The 20,277-nt window shown below is 39.6% G+C and overlaps 2 protein-coding genes across 2 annotated transcripts; both read left to right on the top strand.

Moving 5' to 3' along the window:
- Positions 1–2,754: 2,754 nt before the first annotated feature.
- Positions 2,755–4,844, top strand: LOC121776362 (putative disease resistance protein RGA3). The gene has a single exon (XM_042173532.1). It carries the CDS (start codon positions 2,841–2,843, stop codon positions 4,824–4,826), a length of 1,986 nt encoding a protein of 661 aa, XP_042029466.1. The 5' UTR covers positions 2,755–2,840; the 3' UTR covers positions 4,827–4,844.
- An 11,261-nt stretch (positions 4,845–16,105) lies between these two features.
- Positions 16,106–18,322, top strand: LOC121776053 (berberine bridge enzyme-like 8). The gene is made up of 2 exons (XM_042173173.1): positions 16,106–16,890; positions 17,219–18,322. The coding sequence occupies exons 1-2, from the start codon at positions 16,174–16,176 to the stop codon at positions 18,101–18,103; spliced, it is 1,602 nt and encodes a 533-aa protein (XP_042029107.1). The 5' UTR covers positions 16,106–16,173; the 3' UTR covers positions 18,104–18,322.
- The last annotated feature ends 1,955 nt before the right edge of the window (positions 18,323–20,277 follow it).

Below are 20,277 nucleotides of genomic sequence, written 5' to 3'. Positions count from 1 at the left end.
CAAATATTTTAAGTGCTATTAACGTGATATAGTTCTAGTATACTATAAGAAAGCTAGTAACATTAACTGTAATACAAAGAAAAATAATAATCTCTTCATCTACAATCAATAGTCTTTTTTTCATTTAAGGTCATCGGCAAAAATTAATCACTTTTAATTTTAAATAATTTTCTTTTTAATAAGGTGAGTCGGATTATATTATTTTTTCATTTCTCAATCTTTATCAATTTTTCACTATCATCGCCTTTGATTCCTTTTGTCAATTGATTGTATCTCCCAATATCAACCATTATGCCATGATATGAATTCCCTAAAGTTCAACCTAGGACTCATACATTTATAGCCCAATTCATATGTTTTTAAGACTCAATTTAATTGACAGCCCACTTAGGCTGAATGTCCAATAAGCCCATCGTTTAGGCCCACTTAATGATTTCTCACCTTCTTTCCTTCGTACTTTGGAACCATGCAACCTAAAGTAGCATCCGTCGTCTCAACGATCTCTTTGTCATTCTCGACAATGAAATTGATGAAAATCTTTTTGACATTGGTCTCGGCTCTTCTCCTGTATGCTCGTCCTTTCTAGATCGGCAGCTTCTCCTCGGCTTTTTCCATCCCGAAATTCTCAGTTTCTTCTTCATGTTGTCTCTATGTGACTCACTTTATTTTACATTTCTTAAAATTTGAGTCTGGTCAACTTGTGATAATTAAAGGAGGACAGAACCATAGTTATTTACTATACAATTAGGATTTAATATTACTCCATTTATATAGATTTTCAGTGGCTAGTATGCTGTAAACATAACAAATTTGGAAAATCATTTTCAATTTTTTTACTATGCATAATGAATTATTGTTTGACTTTGAAGATGACAACTCACTTTACTTTATTTAATTCGATTTAACATCAAACCAATTTTATTCTTATTTGACAATTGCACTAACATGACCTATTTACTTTAATGGATTATTTCTTTGTTCCGTCCCATCCTAACTCTTTCCATCCTAAATATAAATCTCACCCCACTTTATCTGATTTATTCATGCTTGTAACACAAATCAAGATCATCTTTCAACTATGAAGACAAGCTTTTCCACCATCACTTTAATTCTTCTTGTGATTAATATTTCGTTCACCACAAGCAATATCTACTCATCACTTCCTTGAATGTCTCTCCCAACTATTCAACAACTACTCTTGCATTCCCAACCATGTCTACACCCCTAATACGATGAGGGATCGTATTCTGGACGGACAACGAATTGACAACGGTAATCCCACTATGAAGTCCATTGAGAAGTCTTCCCAAACCTGCATGAGAATCGCGTAAGGGTTGTAGTAACCCGGCATGCTTCTGCGTGGAGTACTTAGCCGTTTGACATTCAACACAAGACGCCACAAAGCTCTTCACATCCCGACCCATACCCGCCTCAAAAGACGTTTACAAAAATCACCCTTTTGAAAAAAGTACAACAATTTCCAGCCCACATTCTCTCAAAACAGTCAGCCCATTCATTTAAACAACTCCAACCCAACTAAACAATTGTTGCAACACATAACAATTTAGTAGGCCAAACTTAAGAAATCCCCCTTGTATAAAACAAAACACATGTTCCAAATAAAAATTAATTGGTGTAGCTGTCCATCAAAATAAAAATTCCCAGCCCAAGGTAAATAATTCTGTCGCCGTCTCAGCTCGCCGGCGTGATACTGGCGTAAGTGTCTCCCCTCCCCCTTTAAAATAGTTTACTGTTTTTTTTAAATTCCAAGGCGTTTAATAAATATAGAACGGATGGAGGGAGTATATAGTACTTTTTCTCACTCTTATTTTACTCTCTTTCAAATACTTTATTATCTATACTTTATTCACTTTCTATTTTATTCTCTCTACATTTTTATCTTTCTTTTTAACAAACCAAAGATCCAAACTTCTTACCAGAACCAAAGATCTCCTCAAATATGTACTGTAAATAGAATTAGTGTTAAAAAATAATCAAATAACCAAGTATGGAAGTCATTTTTAGATACCAATTAGGTTATTTTTAGATTGTTTAATTCATAACAAGAGGTCATTGATTCATAACAAGGAGGTCATTTTGTAAATTGATTTGGTTTATACACATTCAAATCCCTTTTATGATAAAAAAAATAGTAAAATGACTTTTGTGTTTTTAAAAACTAACCTCCATTTTTTATCTAATTATTGAGATTTGATCTCTAATCATGCATTAGAATTTAATTATTTGTGTGTCAATCAATCCGATTTAAGTGCTATCTTCATCCTTAAAAAAAAGGAAATTTTTAAAACGATATGAATTTTAATACACAATTAGCAGAGCAAGAGAAAGATAAAAAGAAAAAAAGTGACTTAAGTATTATTAAGTGAAAATGATACCCATCTCATCAGCTAATGAGAATTTTTTTTTTAAAATAGAAAGTTTTTAAATTTTAAATGATGGAGTGAAATGGAAATAGTGACTTCTATTTTTATAAGATGATGTATTAAAATGAGTACTAAAACAAAAAAAAAGTTGTGTGCAATAATTGAAAGAAAAAGAAAAAGAAAAGCATATTTAGAATGAATGGAAGAAGTTTATCCATTTCTTTACCTTAGCACTCTCTTTCTCACACTCCACCAATTATTCATTTCCATTACCTTCACTCTGGCGGCAAGAATTGAAATATAAGAAAAAAGGAAAAGGAAAAGGAAAAGAAGAGCATATTAGAATGAATGGAATCATTTCATTACCTTTGCTCTCTTTTTCTCTCTCTGCATCAATTATTCATTTCCATTCCTAAGCCATAACCCTTCGCTCTGAAACAATTCCCAGCACAAAGAATGGAAGAAGCTGCCGCCGCTGCCTTGCTTCAAGTTCTATTTGAAACCCTCAAGAATGAGGTCTCACTTGTTCGAGGTTTCAGAAATGAAGCAGAACAGTTAACTCAGAATCTGGACATGATCCATAAATTCTTGAGTGATGCAGAGATGGGCTCCATCCCCGGTGAGGCTGTCAAGAAGTGGCTCACGGATCTCGGAAACGTGGAGTTCGATGCTGACAACGTTTTGGATGAAATCAAATACCATCAACTCTCCAAACAAAGCAATGCTATGAAACAAAAGGTATTATCATACTTCTCATGCTGCCTTCATATTTCACGTGCTCCAAGTATGGCTCATAGAATCCAACAAATCAATGGGAATTTGGGGGTCATTAACCAAAGGGCTGCCGACCTTGGCCTAATCGGGAGACTTGCTGCTGCTGTGCCCACTTTGCCTGACGTTGCTCGTGAAACTGACTCATTCTCTCTTGATCCAATTTTTATTGGAAGAGATGAGATGATGTCAGAAATAGTTGAACAGCTTACTGCTTGTTTCAAAACTGATGTACGTATTTCTATCCTTGCCATTGTGGGAATGGGAGGATTGGGGAAGACAACTTTGACTAGGAAAGTTTTCCATCTTCTCAAAGAAAAGGATCTGTTTGGATCACATATTTGGGTGCATGTTTCTCGATTTTTTGATCCACTCATTCTTTTCAACAAAATCCTCAAAGGATTAACTTCTCCTGATCAAGTCGAAATTGGGGATAAGGAAGGTGTTTTAAAAAAACTTGTCGATGCCTTAAAAAATAAATCATATCTTCTTATTCTTGATGATATTTGGAATGAAAGTGTTCTCAAATGGGAAGAATTTATTCGTCCCTTGTTGCGCGTTAGTTCTATGAAAGGTAATGCGATTGTTGTTACCACCAGAAGTATGGACGTAGCTTCAATTATGAATCCACTTCGTACACATGAGCTGAAAATGTTATCAGATGAAGATTGTTGGTCAACTATCAAAGAAAAAACTTTTGGAAAAGAGAATGTTCCTTCAGAACTTGAGGCCTATGGAACTAAGATTGCAGAAAAATGTAAAGGTTTGCCATTAGCTGCTAGCGTAGTAGGTGGAGTACTACTGTGTGATAAATCTGAAAAAAGATGGCATTCAATCAAAGAGAATTGGCTTTCACGCTATGAAGGAAATGATATCGAACAGATATTGAAGTTCAGTTTTGATAATTTGTCCCTACAGTCACTCAAAAAGTGTTTTGCATATTGTTCAATTTTTCCTAAAGGTTACAAATTTAAAACACAGACTCTGATTGAGTATTGGATGGGCGAAGGATTTCTTAAAGCTGATGAAAGCAGTGACATGGAATCTATGGGAGAAAAATTTATCCATGTTCTTCTACGCAACTCTTTACTGCAAATTACAGAAAGAGATGTTTATGGAAATGTGGAAAGTTGTGTGATGCATGATCTTCTGCATGATCTTGCAGCTTCTGTTTTAAGAGGTTCTTTTAAGGAAGATGAAATTACCCAAGTTCGATACATGTTTCTCGAAGAAGATTCAATTGCTGTTCTAAAAACAAATGAAAAATATTTGCGCACATTACTGTCCATGTATCACAGGAAGGATTACATGCTCTCAAACTTTGAATCTCTTCATGTTTTAACTTTTGGAAGTTGGGATGCTGAAGAGTTGTCAAGTGAAATCAAGAAGTTGATACATTTGAGAGTTCTTGATATTGACAAATTATCTATTGATTATCTTCCTGATTGGATTGGTGAACTCTTTCACTTGCAGACACTGAGAGCATGTAATTTTCGGTTAAAGAAACTTCCAAGTACTTTGAAGAACTTGAGAAACTTAAGGCATCTTTATATTACGAAAGGTGTAGAGTTGTTTGCCGAGATTGGTCGATTAAAACTTCTCTCAGGACCCTACAGTTTTTTAGGGTGGGCGACAAGAATGGCTACAAAATTGAAGAGCTCGGATGTTTGAATTGTCTCAAAGGAAAACTGCAAATTGATAACCTTGAAAGGGTTCGTAACAAGGAAGAGGCTGAGAAAGCAAATCTATCTAACAAGCCAAAATTATTGAAGTTGTATTTGGGATGGGAGATTGGTAGAGAAAGTGACACTACAAATGATGAGAATGTGTTGGAAGGCCTCCAACCTCGCTCACGTCTGGAGAAGTTGGTGATTAAAGGATTTAGAGGCAGAAGCTTTCCATCATGGACTCGAAATATGGAAGTTGATAATGGACGTCAAGGTTCTAGGATACCACTTAACAAGTTGGTTAAGATAAGACTCTCCGACTGCTCAGAATGTGAAGAAATCCCAATGTTTGGGCAGTTGCCAAATCTCAAGTGTCTTGGGTTGTACAGATTGAGGAATGTGAAGTCCATAAATTCTTCATTCTATGGATCAGTGAATGATGAGACACGTACTGTTTTCCCAGTGCTAGAAGAGCTCATGTTGGATGACTTGCCTAAGCTCACAGTGTTGAAGGGAATAGTATCAGGGGATGCAAGTGCTGTCAGAGTATTTCCTCGCCTTCAACACTTGACGATTGAGGATTGCCGTGTGTTGACGAGTTTTCCTACCCATTTCTGGTCGTCCCTCAAAGATTTGAGGTTTCGTCGTATTGACAGCTATAAGCCTTTGGCAGACATATTTCAAACGGAATTAACGTTGCTAACGGAGATTAGGATAGATGGAGTAGATGATGTAGAAAGTCACTATTATGAATAAAGTTCCGGAACGATATGAAATCGCGTCGAACGTCGCGGGGGCTTTGCCCGTCGATCAATCCGGCGTCGAGTTCGAGGGTTCGTGCTTTCGTGCACGAGGAAAACAACGATAAATTGCGTAAAAAAGGTATTTTATTTCTTGAGAAAAAAAGAATGATATCGACGCCTATTTATAAGCTAAGGATCCAACTTCGATCCGGGAAAGGATTTACCAAAAAAGACCTAATTACCTAAAATAAAGATTGACGTATAAATAATTACCTATCTTAACTAATTACCTAAAATAAAAGGCTTGCAAATAAAATAAATAAAATAAATAAAAAAGCCCATGGATCATGCACTTAACGTGCGACAAAGTCGCCATAGCGCGAAGGCCTTCTCGTCTGTCTTCTCTCCGCTCGATCCCTTCGCGTTGTTTCCGGCTCGCGCTGCTCCGCCGGCATGTTGGTGTCGGCGTCCAACTCCGCATCTTGCGACGCTCCGCGCTCCTTGAGCCTAGCTGACGGGGGTCCCGTATCAACTCCCCCCCCCCTTAGAACGCTCCTTGTCCTCAAGGAGAGAAGGAAACTTTCGTTGCACCAACTCAGCAGGCTCCCATGTCGGGTTATCTCCCGAATCATCCGACCACTCTAGCTGAACCTCCTCGACAGCCGCCCCCTCTTGCCAAACCGTCCTCCTATCTGTAACCCGCACCGGTCGCGCAACTGGCTTACCTTTCGGAAAAAACGGTGGTAGTTCTGAATAAACCCCACTGTTACTCTCCAAAAACGGTTTTAGTAATCCCACATGGAACACATTGTGGATACGGCTTCCCTCGGGCAGGTTCAAGCGGTAGGCCACCTGGCCAATTCGTTCCCGCACCTCGAAAGGACCATAGAAGCGGCGAGCTAACTTCGATGATAATGGCCTTGCCACCGAATGCTGTCTATATTGCTGTAGTTTGAGTAGCACTTTATCCCCGACGCTAAACTCCACGTCGCGACGATGCAAATTAGCCGCCTTGCGCATACGCTGCTGCCCCCATTCCAAATTATGCCGAAGCACTGCAAGCGTCTTGCGTCGCTGCTGGATCTGTGCCACGACATCCGGTGGTGCCGTCGCTGATGGTTGTGCCACGATTAATGGAGGGGGCTCGCGCCCGTACAAAGCCTCAAATGGCGACCTGCCAAGTCCCTCGTGATGGAAACAGTTCAAGGCGAGCTCGGCCCATGGCAAAAAATTTGCCCACTTAGTCGGGCTATCAGCGGTGAACGCTCGGAGATACTGCTCCAATCCCCTATTCCTAACCTCCGTCTGCCCGTCCGTTTGAGGGTGATATGCTGTGGAGAAATGAAGTTTAGTGCCGCTTAAACGCAACATGTCCTTCCAAACATCATTTAGAAAAATAGGATCGCGATCCGACACCAAGGTTTTAGGAAACCCATGGTGTTTGACCACCGTTTCGATGAACAAGTTCGCGATCTTCAAGGCGTTGTAGCGAACTGGGAGCAAGGCGAAGTGAGCGTACTTCGAAAGGCGATCTACCACCACCATTACGCCTGTGTACCCTCGAGACGGTGGGAGCCCCGTAATGAAGTCCATTGACACATCCTCCCACACTTGTAAGGGGATAGGGAGTGGCTGTAGTAGGCCCGCAGGTTTTTGAGTAGAATATTTTGTAGTCTGGCAATCGTAACAGGAACTGACAAACTTTTTAACATCTTTACGCATTCCTTTCCAATAGAACGCGGATGCAAGGCGCCTAAACGTCCTGTCCACACCCGGATGACCAGCTGATGGGGACGAGTGATGTTCGTGTAATAATGTCGTTTTGGCCTCGGAATCACGACTCACATAAACGCGACGGTTGTAGTACAGTAATCCGTCTACTAAGGAAATTGCTCGGTCCGCTTTTCCGTGTTTCAAAGCCGCCTGTAACTCGATCAAATCCGGCGTGTTTTGTGTCTCTTGTCGCAGAAGTGCCCAAATGTCCGGAATCGGATGCGCCAGTGCCATCAAAGCCTGCCCCATTTCCTCCGTCGAGATCGTGGGTTCGCGGTTCACCCCTACTGCCGCCGCCGCTCCGTCATCTACGGGGGTCATGGTATCACTATTAGAAACGTCGACCTCCCGTCTAGACAATGCATCCGCTACTTTATTGGATGCCCCTGTTTTATACTCAATGCGGAATTTGTAACCCATCAATTTCCGGGCGTAAAATTGTTGATCCGGAGTCTGAATTATCTGCTGCAGCAACTCTTTCAGGCTCTTCTGATCGCTGCGAATGACGAATTCCCGTCCCAACAGATATTGTCGCCATTTCTGTACCGCTTCAACAATGGCATATAATTCCTTGTGGTAGGTCGACGAGACACGCCGTCTCGGGCCCATCTTCTTACTGAAAAATGCCAAAGGATGTCCGTCTTGGAGCAAAACAGCTCCGATTCCGAAATCCGATGCGTCCGTCTCTAAATAAAAAGTCCGCTCAAAATTTGGAAGTCGCAGGACAGGGGCAGACGTCATAGCCTGTTTCAGTGCTGCGAAACTGTCGGCCGCCGCTGGGGACCACGCAAAACCGTCCTTCTTTAATAGTTCTGTCAACGGTCCAGCGATGGAAGCATAATGCTCAATGAAACGACGGTAGTAACCCGTCAGGCCGAGGAACCCCCGTAATTGCTTCACTGTGGTTGGGACAGGCCATGCCACCATTGCTTCGATCTTTGACGGGTCGGCTTTCAGAGTTCCCGCCGTAAGAAGGTGCCCTAAGTATTCCACCGTGGTACACGCGAAAGTGCACTTTGACATCTTCACAAAAATTGGTGAGTCTTGAGAATAGATAGAACCTCATGAACGTGACGGGCATGTGCCAGCAGCGAGGGGCTATAAATGAGTATATCGTCAAAAAATACTATCACCGATTTACGCAAGAGTGGTCTGAAGACTTCATTCATCGCCGCCTGAAATGTCGAGGGTGCGTTAGTAAACCCGAATGGCATCACTAAGAACTCAAAATGTCCGTCATGTGTACGAAATGCGGTTTTGAAAATATCCTCGTCGCTCATGCGGATCTGGTGGTAGCCTGATCGTAAGTCTAACTTTGTAAAAAACCTCGCTGCCCCCAATTCATCGAACAACTCATCCGTTGTTGGTATGGGAAACTGATCGGGGACGGTCGCGGCATTCAGTGCTCTATAATCAATGCAGAACCTAAAGGACCCATCCTTCTTCCTGATTAACAGAACAGGGGAAGAGAAAGGGCTTTGGCTCGGGCGAATCAATCCAGATTCTAACATCTCCCTCACCTGCTTCTCTATTTCATTTTTCTGGAAGTACGGGTAACGGTACGGCCTCACATTAACCGGTTTGGTGTTCGGTAAGAGGTGGATTTTGTGGTCAAAGCGCCGTCTGGGGGGCATGCTCGTCGGCAGACCAAAAACCTCGCCGTGTGCTTCTAGCACGCTCCGAATCTCATCCGGCAGATCCCGTGGAAAGGAAGGGCTATTGTCAGCCTCGCCCGACTGATGTTCCGTCGTCGGTGCTTGTATCAACTCATACATCTCAGCCCCACCCTGCAATGTTAGTAGGGTTGAGAGTGTCTTCAAGGAAACTTCTTCAGCTGAAGGCGGAACGAGCTTAAGGCACACCCTCCTCCCATTCCTGGTGAACTCTAATGTGCCATCGATATAGTAGCTTGTGACTCTGCGCATTTGTTTGAGCCAAATCCTACCCAAAATCACATCAGGGCCATGCACGGGGAGGATGTGGAGATCGACCAAGAAGACATGCTTCTGAATTACTACTCTGGTCTGGATGCTGGCGAAGGAACACAGCAAGGACTCACCGTTCCCTACGTACACCCGGAAGGGTCGGATTTGCCGGAGGGGAAGGGCTAGTTTCTCCGCTATCTGGGGGTGCAAAAAATTGTGGGAGCTCCCCGTGTCCACCAGGATCCTTACGGGACTGTCGCCAATCTGCCCCCGTAATTCAATGTCGTCTTCCCGTTGCCGCCCATCCAAGGCATAGATGTGGGACAAATCCGCTGATATTACCGGCGGCTCATCTTGCTTCTCCTGTAGGCCCTCAGACTCCTCGTCTGACTCCATATCCGCCCCCATGTATACCAAAAAACGGCCCCTGCAGGAGTGGCCTGCGGCCCACTTTTCAGGGCAGTACCAACAGAGACCGAGCTTCGAACGTTCGGCCCGTTCAGCTGCCGTCAAACGCACCACCGGTAACTTGCCATACTCCGATCCCCTGGACAGGGGGGGTCGGTTCTGCTGAGCAGGGGGCGCCGGTACTGCTAATTGCTGCTGGGGATGTGCCTGCGGTCGCGGGTCACGGTTCTGCCAATTACGACATTGTCCCCCCGATACTGGCGGGGGGCGCTCCAAGCAGCTGTCGTACTCGGTTGCTAAAGCCATTGCTGCCGCCACTGTTGATGGGTTCTGGTGTTTAACCTGATTCTTAACTGGTTGTTGAAGACCCTCGACGTAAATTGGCAGCAGGATATATTCTGGTACCCCCCGAACCCGGTTAAGCATTGTCTCGAAAGCCGTGTGATATTCCGCCAAGGATCCCGATTGGCATAACTTGGCAATCAGGCCAATGAAGTTCTGAAAGTACTGCGGGTCAAACCGTCGACGCACGTCTTCCAAAAAATCCGGCCACCGAGCCATCGGGTTATTCTCGCGATAGTTGAAAACCCATTCCGAAGCTGGTAGGTCGAATAACATCACCACATAGTGTAATCGCTGATCCTCGGGCATCAATAAATGCCCGAAATAGTACTGTACTCGTGAAATCCAATTCGCCGCATCCGAGCCATCAAATCGTGGTTGTTGCATCTTGAATTGCTTCGAGAACTCGGGTTGCTGACCATAAGTCTGTCGCAACGCAGGATTATCCCAACTCGTCGGCTGACGATGTAAAGGCTCCTCCGGACTCGGCCTCGGAAGGTCCCACGACGTATGGGTCGGACCCGTCCAAGAGGTCAATCCCGGGGTCGGAGTAGGCTGCGGCTGCCACCCTGGGTACCCCCCGGGGATGTCGCTTGTTGCCCAAGATTAAGGCTAGTGTTTGGCTGGACTCCTGGATGAGCCACGTTCAATGGCGGCTGAACTCCAAGAACTTGGGTAGGGTTCGAAGGAAACCCCAGAAAACCACCGGCGGCTGAGTTTCCCATCATGGACCGCGAAGGCCCTGTCCGATACGCGCTGGTCACAGGTGCGTGGGGAGGCTGCGCGAATCTGCCAGAGGGAGGCTCTGGATCCGGTCGCTAGGGTGCGCTTGCCGCGACGGGGCCGTGGTCACGCCGGTTCGCTAGTTTCAACTCCTTCAACTCTGCCTCCATGCGAGCTAGTGATGTGAGCATGTGTTCCATCGCGAGAGATCCCGCGTCCAACGGCGTCGGGGGTTGAGGCAGCGGCTCCAGACCGCGGATAGTCATCGGTTCGGTGTGTTCCGACATACTACCGTGAGTTCAGGATGAAAGCACCACTTGTTATGAATAAAGTTCCGGAACGATATGAAATCTCGTCGAACGTCGCGGGGGCTTTGCCCGTCGATCAATCCGGCGTCGAGTTCGAGGGTTCGTGCTTTCGTGCACGAGGAAAACAACGATAAATTGCGTAAAAAAGGTATTTTATTTCTTGAGAAAAAAAGAATGATATCGACGCCTATTTATAAGCTAAGGATCCAACTTCGATCCGGGAAAGGATTTACCAAAAAAGACCTAATTACCTAAAATAAAGATTGACGTATAAATAATTACCTATCTTAACTAATTACCTAAAATAAAAGGCTTGCAAATAAAATAAATAAAATAAATAAAAAAGCCCATGGATCATGCACTTAACGTGCGACAAAGTCGCCATAGCGCGAAGGCCTTCTCGTCTGTCTTCTCTCCGCTCGATCCCTTCGCGTTGTTTCCGGCTCGCGCTGCTCCGCCGGCATGTTGGTGTCGGCGTCCAACTCCGCATCTTGCGACGCTCCGCGCTCCTTGAGCCTAGCTGACGGGGGTCCCGTATCAGTCTCCCAGATTGGCTATTCTATAGTAATCCAAATCTCTCAAAGTTGACTATAAAGCGGTGTTCCAATTTGAGAGAAATACCAGATGGTCTAGGCACCCTCAATTCTTTGAAAGAGTTGCGCATAAAGGATTGCCCAAATCTGAAACGGATAGGAGATCTTGGCGTACAACAATCACAAGAAAGTCTCAGATCCCTTACAACTTTGAGGATAAATAAGTGCGAGGCTTTGCTGTCTTTGCCATGTGAAATGCTAGGATCCTCACTCAAGCGTTTGTGGTTGGAGGATTTAAGTAGCCTAGATAATCTAACCGAAATAATTGCCCGTCTCCCAAAATCCCCCCGTCTAACATATTTGAGAATCACTGAATTAGAAATTGAGGGATGCCCAGAAATAAGTGTTGAAGAAGCAAGTGATGCAGCTGATTCTCAATGGCCCAACATTTCCCATATCCCCAACATCTCTATTGATGGACGCCGCATCGGTGAGTTTGAATATCTTTTATTGGTTTGTATTTTACAAATGAATAATTTATTAGTCTCTAAAACCATGAACATTGGCCAAATTTTGGTATTTCCCACAAACTTTCAAATTGGTCTTAAATATCACAACTTAACATTCTATTTGTTATTTTCCAACCCAACCCAAATTATATATCTTCGGTGAAAAATATATTCTACGTGGACAACCATGAAATATTTATGATATTTTGGATTACTTTTTAATTTCGCGGCATGATGGATAAAAATCCACATAGAAAACCACGTTTATTTGAATATCCTTTCTTGGTTTGTATTTTATAAAAGGGATATTGTTCCCTAAAATCATGAACTTTTGCCAAATTTTGTTATTTTTCCACGAACTTTAAAGTTGGTCTTAAATATAACTTAACATTCTTTTTGTTATTTCCCAATCCAACGCAAACAAGATATCTTTGGAGAAAAACTTATTCTGCGTGGGTAACTGTGAAATATTTATGATATTTTTCTCCACATTTTAAGTTCATTGGAAGTAGGATAAAAAATTAGCATAGAAAACCACATTGATTTATTAGTGCCAAGTATGATAAAAAAAATTGCACAAAGTTAGTTGTTTATGGTGATTAATCTGCTTTGAGGAATAACAAATAAAATGTGAATTTTATAATAATTAAGACCAATTTTAAAGTTAGTGGTAAATATTAAAATTTGGTCAAAGATTATGATTTTATGGACGAATATCCTTTTATAAACGATTGCATGTATATTTCCTCCTCACCACCAGATTACCTTCACTTTATTAATATATAGGAACAATATAGATACTCCCTCCGTCCCAAGATATTTGATTGGCTTCTTTTGCCCTCGTTTTGAAAAAATTGCAATAAATAGTTAGAATGGATAAATAGTAAAGTAAAAGCGAGAATTATGTAGAGAAGATGTTTATCTACATTATTATCACTTTTACGTCACTATTTATCCACTCTAACTATTTATTGCAATTTTTTCAAAATGAGTGCATAAAAGAAGTCAATCAAATATCTTGGGAGGGAGGGAGTACATTTTTGTAAACGATCTACCCATAATCACGTCTAATGCCTCCAATCCCAATGCTGGTAACAATAATTACACCTTTGTCAAAGTTCTCTAATAATTACTCATTTACTGTCTCACATAAATTATTACGTTGTGTTGTTTTGATATTGGTGCTACTAGGTTGGAGCCGGTCTTTTCAAAGTAGATATCCAATTTAATCTCATTATTTTAGGATTTTAATAAAAATGTTTCATCCTAAATGTATTTTGGGTTTCAAATGTCTCGCGGTTGAATTTCTTTTGCAATTACCTTAGGGTGGCCATTTTTCTTTAGAACTTCAAAATGATACGACAAAATTGAATATTTAGATAACGTACAAAATTTCTGGCTTTGTCTCTATGGTTTGTGGTAGATCATAGATGCTACTTTTGGATACTAATTTTGGACTCATTTAGCTGGCAATGATCTTTAGGGTGATGATTAAGAAATAAATATGGAGATTTTTTGTTTTCTGATTGGAAAAATTCCAAAAATGTTGCTTAAGTAATCTTTTAAATAATTTATAACTAAAACGTTTATAATTTTTAGGTGCAAAACTGTTTTCTTATAATACCATAACTTAATGATAAATTAATAAAGTATATAAATATTATTAATGGAAAATGAACTTGTCTGTAGTGAGCTAGTAAGGTTTTATAGTAATAGTATATTTTAATGTGATTTGCTATTGTGTCATGGTCTTGTTTACTTGTTCTTTAACTTCTATTATCTAAGGGATGATTCTAGTTTGGAGCTAGTATTATTTAGTAAGTCAACTTACAAAGTTAAGTTTTGACACACTTAATCCCAAAATGATTAATCTAACATTACTTTGTCTGTTTGTTACTATGTTTTTTGTGTCGTGCTGAAGATCAAAGCAGAAGGAAAGGTTCGTGTTTGAGTTTGAGTTGCTTCTAGAGAGTGAGGAGGTGAAGGAGTGTGTGCCCATTAATCTTCTTCAACTTGATGTCAACATTCTTCAAATTCAAACAGGTAAGATTCAGTTTCACCAACAATTCCATATTCTTTGATTGTTTTTTATATGATTGTAGAGAGTGTGGATATATATAGATATATAAAGTCTTGCATTAGTACTAGGATTTTCGTTGGACTTCGTTTGGTTGTGTTCTTGTTGTTGTGGTGGTGTTGTACTCTTGCTCATCGTTCTTTTCTTGGAGCCTTTCATTTATCAAAACATATGTATATAAAATTTGTTTAAGACAACATCTCTAATTGCGTAGCTGTTGAGTCACCGCTGTCAAGCAAGCAACGACAACTCGACAGCTATGCAAGGCAATAGCTGAGTGTTGGCTCTTGTATTCTTTTTTACCTACTTTTGAATAGGTCGTGGAAATATAGTTATATGGGTTATGGAGTATTGATGTTGGATTATAGATGATAGATTAAGCTTTTGAATTAAAATTAGGGGAGCACAATTTGACTTATAATAAATGCTTCATAATCATATCATCATATGATACTTTGAAAATACGATCACATCATAATCAAATAGTTTTAATAGTATATGAAACTTCATTTAAAACCAGAAAATGATATCATGTCTTTTATATTTAATCTCAAATAATTAAGTGCAATTAACGTGATTGTACTTATAGATCCACAAAGAAATCGTTTAATTATATATCATTTATATTTTGTGTTTTTATCTATTAATATGATAAGGATATAATATTGTCAACATGAAATATATAATGAAATTAATAAGACAAAGCATAGTAATTACTTAATTTGGAACATTGTACTATTTTTTATCATGCATTATTGTTTGAGTTTGAAGTTTGAACCACTAAAACTGACCAACTTTTATGACAGCTCAACTTGCTTTATTTAATTTGATTTTATATCTTATTTTATTCCATGATTGTTATTTCATTACGTCTCTCTATAAATTTTTATTTCATTTTAAATCCATTTACAATTTTTATTCCATTAAGTCCTTATACGAATATATTTTTATTATAGATATTCTCTAATTGGATCTTTATATAACGAACGTTAAAATTTAATTTACTTATCTTATATTAATTGAATTGTTTTTTATCTCTTATTTGTTTGAAGATAATTCAGTTGTAATATTGACTAAGAACTTGTTGGAAAATCAAAATTTTATAAGGTGATAATATGCAATATCAATCTATAACTTTTTTTTATTTTTTCAATGATTATTGAATCGATATTATAAATTAATTAATTTCAACTTAATTAACACAAGAAAAATAAATTAAATATTGATGTATTATATACAACCAAATTTAAATATAAAAACCCCATAAATCAAAATGGAATAGTAGAAGAACCTCTAATGAACAAAAAGATGTACAAAGACGTAATGAAACAAATTGAATTAATATAACTATACAAGTATCTAATTAAACCAAAATTTGTTGAATTAAGGGCCTTATGAAACAAATTGTATTATTAGTACAATGAGCTCTACATGTGCTTTGCCTTAAAATATATTCCCTCCGTCCCAATAAATATAAAACGTTTGCTTTTTGGCACAAGATTTTATGTAGGATTGTTTTGTGAGTAAATGAGGAGAGAGTAAAGTAAGAGAGAAGAAAAAGTAGAGATGATGTTGTTTCTATTTTAAGAAACGTTTCATTTTTAATGGGACAACCCAAAAAGGAAAACGTTTCTTTCTAGTGGGACGGAGGGAGTATATACATGGATGACAATTAACAAGCAATAATATATCGAGTAAGGTTTAGTGGTCAGAATACATCACATGGCAAGAGGTGTGATCCATTGTTAACTTTCTTAGGTTGCTAACTCTGCTAACTCATCTGCGTAATGTAATAAAAATGTCAACACTATCGTATTGAAATGTCAACATAAACTTAGTTGATATTTGACAGTGGTATATTAAAATGTCAGCATTGATGTGTTGATATTTTTAATGCACTGCGTTGATGAGTTAACAAGTTAACAATTTAAGAAAGTTAACATTATAACGCATCCCTCGCTGCGTTGATTGACTTATGCTTGTGACCAAAATTAAGATCATATTGCAGCTATGAAGGCAAGTATTTTCAGCATCACTGTAATCCTTCTTCTGATTAATGTTTCATGCTCACAAGAAGTATCTACTGATGATTTCCTTGAGTGCCTCTCCCATCAATTCGACAACTACTCTTCCATTTCCAACCATGTCTACACCCAAATCAACTCTTCCTTTTCGTCAATCCTATTGTTTTCCATTCAGAATCTGAGATTCGCCTCGGATTCTACTCCAAAACCGCAAGTGATCATCACCCCTGAGCACGAATCCCAGATCCCTCCAATCATATATTGCGCCAAAAATAAGGGATTGCAAATCAGAACTCGAAGCGGTGGCCATGACTTAGAGGGGCTATCTTATGTATCACAAGTCCCGTTTGTGATAATTGATTTGATCAAATTAAGTGAAATAAGTATTGATGTTGGTGAGAAGACGGCATGGGTTCAATCCGGCGCAACCCTTGGTTCTTTATATTACAGGATTGCGGAGAAAAGCTCGATTCTTGGGTTTCCTGGTGGTGTCTGTCCGACAATTGGTGTCGGCGGGCACATCAGTGGAGGAGGCTATGGAACGTTGATGAGAAAATATGGCTTGGCTGCAGATCATGTTATCGATGCAAGAATAATCGATGTCAACGGCAGGATTCTTGATAGAAAATCAATGGGTGAGGATCTATTCTGGGCAATCAGAGGCGGTGGAGGTGCTAGCTTCGGTGTGATAGTTGCTTGGAAGGTATTACTCGAAAACTAATGGAGTATTTTCGAACTTATTAAATAACACTGCATGAAATATTCTGATTTACTATAATTAAGAAAACGGAATAATTTAAACCCAAACTCATTAGTAAACACCCATAATAATAGAATATACAATGTGAGAGATAAATTTTAAAGCAAAATTAGTAAAATAGAAGCTGAATATAAAAAATAGCGGTACAAAGAGAAATTCAGAACAAAAAATAGAAGGTGACTAGTTTTCCTGGACGACTCAAAATGGAAAAATATAAAAGGACTTTAATTTTTTGTATTCCCGTATTTGATGGCTTGAATGATTCCAACAGGTAAAATTGGTGGACGTTCCAGAAACAGTCACTGTTTTCAGAGTCGATAGGACACTAGAGCAAAATGCGACTCAACTCTTTCACCGCTGGCAATACATATCTTCCGAGCTCGACAAAGATCTACGGATTGGGATCGCGGTAGCCAAGGTGAACACCACAAAGCAAAGAAAGAATCAGACGATCAACATTTCTTTCATCTCTCTCTTCCTCGGCCGAATCGACAGACTACTTCCAATGATGGAAGAAAACTTCCCGGAGCTCGGGCTAGTAAGAGAAGACTGCATCGAAACGAGCTGGATCGGATCAGTCCTATTCCATTATGGTTTCCTCGTTGAATCTCCAAAGGAGGCGTTGCTAAACAGAACTCAAAGCAGTGTCACAAACATCAAAGGAAAATCGAATTACGTGCAGAAGCCCATTCTCGAACATGGGTTGGAAGGCATGTGGAGGCTGTTTTACGAGGCGGAGGCTGCAGACGCCTCTCTCATCATTTCCCCGTACGGTGGAAGAATGGCGGAGATTTCTGAATCCGCCATTCCTTTTCCGCACAGGGCGGGGAATTTGTACAAAATTCACCATGTAGTATTTTGGGGCGAAGATGATGCTCAGAAGTCAGACAAGTACATAAGTTGGACTAGGAGGTTTGACAAATACTTGACTCCTTTCGTCACGAGTCGTCCTAGAGGAGCGTATCTCAACTACAGGGATCTTGACCTTGGAGTCAACAACATTGTGGGAAACACGAGCTATGCTCAGGCGAGCGTTTGGGGGAAGAGATATTTCAAAGGCAATTTTGACCGGCTGGTTCGGGTGAAAACTGTTGTTGATCCCGGCAATTTCTTCAGGAATGAACAGAGCATTCCGCCATTGCATTCAATTGCGTGATTCACTCTATACATATCTGGATGTTAGTTTGATTTGCTTCATCTAATTTTATTTTGTCTTAAGAGTATATATGTTGTTATAGTAACATACTCTAAAGCAAAATACTGTATAATACTTTACATTTTCTATGTATCATTACCTTTGGACATGTATATTAAGAATTGTTATTGTAAATCTATGAAGTTCACTGTCGGAAATACACTGGTTTTAGTAGAATGAGTCACTTTTAATGCAATGTTTCAAAAATGAAAACACGCCATATTTATTGGAAAAGAGAAATCAATTAATTGTTTCATTACCTAATTGGTCACCTTTTAATTGCCTTTTTTAGACTCTGAGATTGACTAGAATTTTACTAAAACTTCTTGATTTTTTTTGGGCAATTTGTCCCGTCCATAATGATTATCTCTGTTTTGCCTCTGTTTTATTAGGGCAAGAAATAAAAAAAATAAGGTCAGGCGAAATATAGCATTGCCTCCTGAAAAGTTATTTAATATTATAAATATTGATCCAAAGCTAAATACCTTATGCATATATTTTCAATCCAAATATACTACTTCCTCAGTCCTACCGTCCTAAAGATTGACTCATTTTTCTATTCAGTGTGTGTCAACTAAGATGACTCATTACTAAAATAGAAACACTTATATTTCTACTTTATTTTATCTCTTTTACTTTATTATCTCCTTTTAACACACAAAATAAAGTTGCATAAAATCTCGTACCACCCAAGGAATGGATCATCTACTTTGAGACGGATGGAGTACTAAATTATTTAAATTCCTAACACATTTTGACGACCTTTCCGAAATTTGATTATGTATCTCTCTTTACAATTTACAGTATTTGCTTTAAATATAGAGTTTGAGGAAGTTAGATACAAATACAATAGGTCGTCTATAGGACTATTAATGTTGAAATTTAGACATTTTTTTGCACTGTATTTTATGATAAGTATATACTAATAACGTGAACGAAAGAACATAAAAAAATAACGTGAACGCAAGCGTTGAATTATGAATATAATGGAGGTCTTTCTTCTTTTGTGCTAAGAGAGTAATGGAATTCCAATTTAATGAAGGAGAATAGATTCATTCTAATTGAGGGAGTGACGCATAATGATTGTGCGTCGTTCTTAATGAAACGCATAACCATTATGCGTCGTTAAGTAATGACGCATAAGGATTATGCGTCGCTTAACGACGCATAAGGGTTGTGCGTCGCTCATGAACGACGCACATTGGTTATGCGTCGTTAAGGCGGCTTTTATCTGCCTCCAGTCACACGCAGATCACAGAACGCACCTTCATACACTTTCAATTCCTCTATCTCGGCGATTTCCGGCGTTTTCTGGCAATTTCCGGCGATTTCTCCATAAGATCCGGTAATTTGTTCATCAATTTAGCTACATTCATCATTATTCATGTTTATTGTGCTTTCATTTGTTAGTTTTACCCAATTTATACAAATTAGGGCTTGTAGGAAAATGTCCATAATTGTCGTTGGTTTATATGTTTTTGATGCAGAAATCATGCAAGTATTTGTGAGTTTGTATTGGGGTGGTAGAGTAGTTCAACTACCACATATGGGTATTGGTTATGACCCACCTCGTGCGAGGAGCTCCATTATATTAAATTCATGTGTTTCCTATTATGAGTTGGTAGCAATGATTTGTGATGCGATGGGAATAGATATGAACCAACACACAATTGAATTATTATGGAGACAATGTATAGTCTATGGTTCCGGTATGAGTTATACATGTTCTGTGATTCGCAATGATGATAGTGTAATGTTTATGTTCAACAATGCTCAAAATTCAAGTGGGTGTATTGAATTATTTGTTGAGTATTCACCTGTGAGGAGTGAAGAAATCCCACCAGTTGTTGATTATGGTATTGGAGCATCTGCGAGGTTTGAACAAATGAGTTTTGAGTGTGGTATTGGATCATCTGCGAGGGTGGACCAAATGAATGAGCAGAGAGATGTTGTAGATGTTGTAGATGTTGCTGATGTTGGTGTTGGATTGAATGATGAGGTAGATGATGCAGATGATCTTGATGAGCCAAGGCCACTATCCGAGACAGAGCCAGACCCCGATCTCAGTGATGGTGATGGTGCTGATGATGTCGGTGCTAGTTCTGATGATGAGATAGTACCATGTAAACCTGTTA

The sequence above is a fragment of the Salvia splendens genome, chromosome 18, assembly GCF_004379255.2.
Source record: "Salvia splendens isolate huo1 chromosome 18, SspV2, whole genome shotgun sequence".
Taxonomy (NCBI): domain Eukaryota; kingdom Viridiplantae; phylum Streptophyta; class Magnoliopsida; order Lamiales; family Lamiaceae; genus Salvia; species Salvia splendens.
The sequence above is the reverse complement of the archived record's forward strand: the minus strand, read 5'-3'. Positions and strand labels throughout refer to the sequence as shown.